At 38.1% G+C, this 7527-nt stretch overlaps 1 protein-coding gene across 1 annotated transcript in view; it reads left to right on the top strand.

Moving 5' to 3' along the window:
• LOC102671451 (ETS-like protein pointed) overlaps positions 1–5982 on the top strand; it is a 112778-nt gene extending 106796 nt beyond the window's left edge. Inside the window, exons 7-11 of the mRNA XM_006619092.2 lie at positions 4163–4363; positions 4498–4806; positions 4914–5189; positions 5273–5570; positions 5711–5982. Of these exons, the coding sequence (XP_006619155.2) occupies positions 4163–4363; positions 4498–4806; positions 4914–5189; positions 5273–5570; positions 5711–5774 (1148 nt within the window). The 3' untranslated portion in view covers positions 5775–5982. The remainder of the gene's footprint in view (positions 1–4162; positions 4364–4497; positions 4807–4913; positions 5190–5272; positions 5571–5710) is intronic.
• The last annotated feature ends 1545 nt before the right edge of the window (positions 5983–7527 follow it).

The raw sequence follows: 7527 nt of genomic DNA on the forward strand, positions 1-7527 counted from the left end.
TCATTCGATTTGGCGCGTGCCTCGTGGCCGGCGTTGCTGACCACGTTTCGCTTGCCGTGCCAGCCTTTCGTTGCTTCGCCGTTACTCGTTGCTCGCGGACCTACCCTCGGCACCTGTTCCACAGCTGATACGCGGCTGGCTACTTTTACACCCTCGAAACCTCTCTCTCTCTCTCTCTCTCTCTCTCTTTTCCATCTCTTCTTCTTCTGGATTGAATTTTATAGCAGAGCACGTGTGCCTTTTGTTTCTTTTTGAAAATTTGAAAATCGTTGCGTCTTGTGAAATGTTCAAAATGATTGAATGACGAAAATGGATCGTGCACAGATATTTAACTCTTATTTCATAATCGTTGGAATTAATATATGAACTTGGAATTAATCGTATACTAAAAACTATCTAATACTATACCAAACTATTAAAAAACTATTTAAAAAAACGAATGTAATATCGAAAGATCGGAGCGCATAACATAACGTCCCCATCCGGTTACAAGTTTAAAGATCCCAATCGCGAAATACCATCGAGAGTATGCCACATTGCTTCAACTCGAAAAAGAGAAGAAAACAAAAAAAAAGAAAGAAAAAAAGAAAGAGGAGCGAGAAGGAGTATAAAAAAAAAAGAAGAAAAAGACAAACGATCAAGACAAACGAACGAGAGAGGAGAAAAGAATCGTTGCTCCGGCTTCAATTGTTCATCCGTGTGAACAAACGCGCGGCCTGAATGCTCAGGAATTTTCGGAATAGTTTCGTTGCCCTCCTCCCTTTCGGAGTCGCGGTGTTCGAGACGACGACGAAGATGAAGAAGTAGAGGAAGAGGAGGTGGAAGAAGAAGAAGAAGAAGAGGAAGAAGAAGAAGAGGCGGAGGAGATGGAAGAAGGAGCGCGAGAAGAGGGTGCATTTAGGTAGCATGAAAACGTTTACCTCGTGGAGAAGCACATGGGCAAAGTGTTCACCAGTTTTATGTCTGTGCCCCGCGTATGTACGCGTGTGCGTATGCGTGGCATGCCGTGAGGGCCGACTCAAAGCTGCACTCCCACGCTCACCGTCCATGAAATGGGGTGCGAGGTGCAGCTACACGCCAGCCCGTGCAGGTGTAGGTGGTGTGCGCAAGGGTCCGTCCCTTGGGCCCCATTAACGTCCACGTTCTTCGAAACGACTTGCTGCCCCCCCAACCTATGAGAAACCCGCCTGGACTTGTGATAATTCCGCGCCTAGTCACTACTCTTCCATCATCGTTCGTGCCGGTATCCGCGAGGAAAGATTAGATCTCTCTCTTTCTCCTCTATTCTTTTGTTTTTTGGAGTGAACAGATCTTTCTTCTTTTCTTCTTTTTCCACAATGCTTCAACGTGTCGCTCTCAGGATGTGTCGAATCTCGGATAACGATGAAAATTATAAACGAAATTATTAGCTTCTTATATTGATTACTATATATATCTATATATATTGTTATGTAAAAATACCTTTATGAAGAATTTATATATTCAGACACGCGTTTATTCTGCTCTTCCTCGTTTCTTCGTCTCATCCCCAAAAATTGCAAAATACACCCTTAAATGACGATGTAAGCAAAAGAAGTAAAGCTCACCGCGCATCAACATTAGAGAGAAATGTCAATCCGTAAAATTCGATGAGCTCGCTCCATCGATTTCTCGCCTGCTATATGATGATAATGATGAAAATTACAAACAAAATTACTACCTTCTTATATTAATTAGTATATATATCTATATATTGTTATGTAAAAATATCTTTATGAAGAATTTATATATTCAGACATGCGTTTACTCCATTCTTCCTCGTTCTTCATCTCATCCTCGAAAATTGCAAAATACACCCTTAAACGACGATGTAAGCGAAAGAGGTAAAGCTCACCAACGTCAAGTAAATCGAGCTCCGTCGATTTCTCGTCTATTATATGATGATAATGATGAAAATTACAAACAAAATTACTACCTTCTTATATTGATTACTATATATCTATATATTGTTATGTAAAAATACCTTTATGAAGAATTTATATATTCAGACACGCGTTTACTCCATTCTTCCTCGTTCTTCATCTCATCCCCGAAAATTGCAAAATACACCCTTAAACGACGATGTAAGCAAAAGAGGTAAAGCTCACCAACGTCAAGTAAATCGTCGATTTCTCGCCTGTTACATGATGATAATGATTGAAATTACAAATAAAATTACTAGCTTATATTATATATATAGCTTGTATATATTGTTATTATAAAATACCCCCTTAATGGCGATGTAAAAAAGAATTACACCGACATAGTAAATCATCCGCGTATCAACATCACGAGAAATCTCAATCTATAAAATTTGATAAACTCGCTCCGTCGATTTCTCGCCTATGATGATAATGATGAAAATTACAAATAAAATTATTAGGTTATATTCATTGCTATATATATATTGTTATTATAAAATATCTCTTTAAAGGACGATGTAAGCGAAAGAGGTAAAGCTCACCGACGTTAAATCATCCGCGCATCAACATCACGAGAAACCTCAATCCGTCGTAAAATTCGATGAGCTCGATTTCTCGCCTATTATTTACTTGAATGCATACTCGACGATACAATTAATTAAGACTTAATTCATCTTGCCGATCGAGAGATATTGTTTGATGGAGGTTCGTTAACGCAATGGATCTATTAACCATGTCGCGAACGATGGTTGGCTCGTTACGGGTCGAGTAGCCACCTGTTTTCCTCGCCGTTAAAAAAAGGATAAGTGTGGGAACGTCGGCTGGTCACACATATCGTGCACATTGTAATTCCGACTGTTCACGCAACGCGACGCTTAGCCGACGGATTATGATAATCCGGCAGAAGCCATTGTCCCTCACGACATCGGGGGATGGCCGTGGAATGGCGGGTCACGAATAAACTGCTCGGAATAATTAGCGAGTCGGAGGGGAGGGGGAGATATCTCTCGAAAAAGAGAGAATTTGATTAAATTTATACGATTCGATAAATGGGAACGTGTTGTAATACGTAATCGCGTGTAATAACTGTATACATGAGTTTTCCAATTCCGTTTGATTTGTATTTAACTTTATCGAGAATTAATTGCGATCCCGATGATCCGAAGCATTGCATGCACCGCATACCCAAGATTCTTCTCGGGGAGAGAAATTTCAGATAAGTAATTCGAAAGATCGACGAAACGTTATCGGTACATTGAAACTCCGTAATCGAAACCGGATGCGCGGTATTTTTATCTTCGCGGATTCGGAGACGGCATTATCCCCCTTCAGGTCTTATCAGCCACTCTCGACCGAGTCGAGAGTGAAAATACGGTGTTATCGTTGTTGCTCGAATCGTTTCGTTTTAATTAAATATACGAGCAATGTGGTGGAAATTGGTCACGGGATAATATATTCTTATAAATCAAATGAAACTTTTACCGATTTCTCGCATCCTTGTGCTGCTCGGAGTGTACGTAAGTGTATGTGAGTGTAAGATAATAAACGATATTCTTTGTAATACGATGATGGTTTTCATATTGTTAAAAAGATGTCGAGCGTCCAATCCAAAAAAGATTTAGAAGGGGGATCTTTTTCTTTCGAATCCACTCGATTTTCCACGATCTTGGCTAGATCGAGAGATCAGATTGATATTTTACGAGCGTTATCGCGTTCGTTAGCGATCGAAGAAGGACGAAGCCGGTTTCGCAGCCTCCGTAATGGACGCGCGCTCTCGACGAGTTTCTCGTGGCCGAGGAAAGGAAGTCGAGGATAGGCGGAGTTTGGCTCGGGCCAATCGACGAGATGCGCGCCGCCCACGTGTCAGCGGTTCCTCCCTGCAGACTCCGTACCTCTCGTGACACCGTCCAAGTCCCCCAGGTTCCACCGATCAATTTTCCACCACGTCGACGATTCCAGCGAGATCGAGATCGTCGAAACGATGGGAAATCGAATCGATGGGATCCGCAATTCTTCGAATGAAATAGAAATATTTTCACGAAGAGGCAGAAATAGGCAGACAGAGATTCAGATATAGCGTGAAAAATCCATAAATTACGATCACTTTTTAACATCGCATTGATCTGTCATCGTGGTTTAAGTAATTGGACGATCAAAGACAAAGGGAACTGGTGGACGAGCGTGGACGCGAGATTATAAACGTCTCTTTTTATATTTTTCAGGAGGTTACAATCATTTACGCAGTCCCGTGTGCCAAGACGAGAATCAGAGGGATGAAACCTCGCCGCCACCCCATAGCCATAACACTCAAGCGCCCAACTCTCATTCCAGTACTCCGAATAGCAACAATAACAATAACAATAACAATAACGCGAACAACGCGTATATACATCTACGGAACTTAAATCAGCTCAAAACGGAGTGTAAGTATTTCCATGAAAAAAAAAAAAAAAAAGAAAAAAAGAAAGAAAGGAGAAGAAAGTGTGAGAAATATGGAAGATTTCGTGAAAGGATAATTGTTCGATTCTCGATTGAATTTTGATTGATCTTTTGACAGCGAACTACAGCAATCACCATATAACGGAACACCTCCAAGGGGGTGGAGCAGGTTTGACGAGCGGCAACGATCTCGCGGGTACAGGGACCAACGAGAGCGATTTAAGGGTTAGCCAAGCCGCCACGGAGAGCTACATGACTCCGGCAAATTATTCCGGATACGATGAAGCCTCCGAGTATCATAGCCTGCCGCAGGATCATCAACCGCCGCATCCTTTTAATCTCGACGGCTCGCCGGAATTTTACAGCACCAGTGGAATTCATCTCGAGCCCAAGTATCAGCAATCGCCTTTTAAAAATTATCCTCGAGGTAATTTGAACGATTGAAAATATTTGTGAAACGATTTGTATATATATATATAATGAATAATAAAGTGAATGTGAAAAATCGGTTTAACGATCGACGGCTCGCAACAGGTCGATACCACGAGGGATACAGTGAGAGCGGTGGATACGGGCAATACGACGCGACGCCATTCCAAACGGTTCCTGGAAGCGGAAGCGGAGGTGGAGGTGGTGGCGTTGGGGGTGATCAATGGGGAGTAGGCCCTCTCGAGCACTTGTCGCATCATCCGGCATTCCTAGCCGGTCTTGGTCCAAGGGACTCTTCCAATCCTCATCATCCCTCGTCTATAGGAAATAATCCTGATCAGAAGCCTCTGTTGCAGAGCGCGATGATCCCTGGTTATACGAGTAATGATTGATTACTTGAAATTGTAATCGTGTAAAAAAGATTGGGGAGAAGATAAGAAAAATTATTTATTTTAATGTTTCAGGCAGTGGACCTTGCTTTACCGGTTCCGGTCCCATTCAACTTTGGCAGTTTCTGTTAGAGTTGTTAACAGATAAATCATGCCAAGGCTTTATCTCGTGGACCGGCGATGGCTGGGAGTTTAAGCTGACGGATCCAGATGAGGTGGCACGTCGCTGGGGCATCCGCAAGAACAAGCCTAAAATGAATTACGAGAAGTTGAGCCGTGGTCTTCGTTATTATTATGACAAGAATATTATACATAAAACAGCCGGCAAACGATACGTTTACCGTTTTGTCTGTGACTTACAGAGTCTCTTAGGGTAAGGATCCAATATTTTCTGAATTTTTAGTTACCCCCGGAGATTAATAATGGATGATAATCGGTCGATAAAAGAGTATTTGGTCTCATTGGTTGATTGTTCGTTATATCATTATATCATAACATGATATTCAATTGTAGATACAGTCCAGAAGAACTCCACGCAATGGTAGATTTGAAGCCAGAGAAGAAGGAAGAAGACTGAGTTTTTGTTATGAGACGTGTTTGAGGACTGTGTCGTTTTGTTAAATGAAAAAAAAAAAAAAAAAAAAGAAAGGAAAAAGGAATACGAATAATTCCTTGGTATCGCACTGGAACAAAGCTAAAACTGATAATGTAACAAACAATGTGAAATGAAACGAAGAAACGAGTAACTGGTGTATTGTTAAACGAAAGAATTCTTCTAATGGCTAGAAGATGAATCGAGTGATGTCTTCTAACGTTCAGATATATGATAAAATAGAATCGGTCGTATGTACCAAAGACAGGGTCTGCATACCATTGGTGCCTAAAGTTAATGACTAAAAAATTGTGAATTTGTTTCTAAGTGATTAATTTGCCAAGCCAGATTTTAGAAGATATTTATAGGAAATAACTCAACAATTTATACATATTATATATATTATACATATAAATATATATATATATAAATATATATAAATATATATATATTTTTAATGTTACATGGTTTCTAAGCACTACGTCGAGCACACGATATATCTAAATTATTTATGTCTTATCATTTTAAACATTTTTGCGTGTTATATTTTGTTGAAATAATAACACCATATGTGATTGTTATTACTATAATTTTACTACAATGAAGCCATTATATGATTATTATAAACGGCGAGCTTTCAATTCGACGTTTAAATGCTTTTCTACGTGTAGATTATTACTAAGTTTTTAGTATTAAAAATATTATTTCTGAGCTCGCTTGGCTGCAACAAATGTAAAACGAATTTTCTTTTATATTATTATCGATTTTCCTTATTCCTATTCACTTCCTCGGTATTTGATATACGACCAGTTCCAAATGAATAATATCGAAAGATTTCAAGTGTGAAGAAAGTATACTATTAATTTTGCTATAAATTGTATGTTTGGATGTGTTTCTTTTTTTTTTTTTTTTTTTTTTTTTTTTTAAACGAAATCATTTCGTTTTGTTGATCTCTGTATTTTTTTAAAGATCAAAAAGAAATTTGTTTCTCGAAGGAAAGAGCGACAAATGCAAATAATGTTCAAGATTATAATTATATAAACCAGTATTTGTAGTAAAATACAATAGTCATTTTTGATATTTAAGCATTTATTTTTAATACATTACTAAAATTTTTATATATATTATTAAAATTTAATTTTTTTTTTTTTAATTTGAATTATTACTTATTGTTAGTTTTTTTTTTAAAGGTGAAATAAATTTATATTTCTTTTCTATTTCAAATACCATTTTACGCACAAAAGTCGTTTACTTTCCTGGAGAAAATTTCCTGTTAACATCTTCTAAATTTTTCAGAAACCCGTAACACTATCCTTTCGCGAAAGATAGCAATAATTAAAATATAAATGTTCTTAAGTGATATTTTATAATTTTTGTTGTATATAATGTGTACACGTCTAAAAACACTGGAGTACGCGTGTGTAGAAAAAATTTAACTATAATGTTATGACTAGTTGCGTAATTTTCATCGTATTTGGACGAACATTTTCTACATTGTAAAAATGTTATTTTGTTGGACGCAATAATTATTATAATAATATCGTTTATATTGATATATATATGTGACGATGGATAGAAAAAAGATAAATGAAGAAATTTCTTAGACGCGTTACGTATCTATATACGTATATAATTACGTATTTTATATAAATTAAATATCTTTAATTGTGTTTGTTAAATATTTGGATCGAAAGAGAGAGAGAGAGAGAGAGAGAGAGAGAGAGAGAGAGAGAGAGAG

The sequence above is a fragment of the Apis dorsata genome, unplaced genomic scaffold (assembly GCF_000469605.1).
Source record: "Apis dorsata unplaced genomic scaffold, Apis dorsata 1.3 scaffold_390, whole genome shotgun sequence".
Lineage (NCBI taxonomy): Eukaryota > Metazoa > Arthropoda > Insecta > Hymenoptera > Apidae > Apis > Apis dorsata.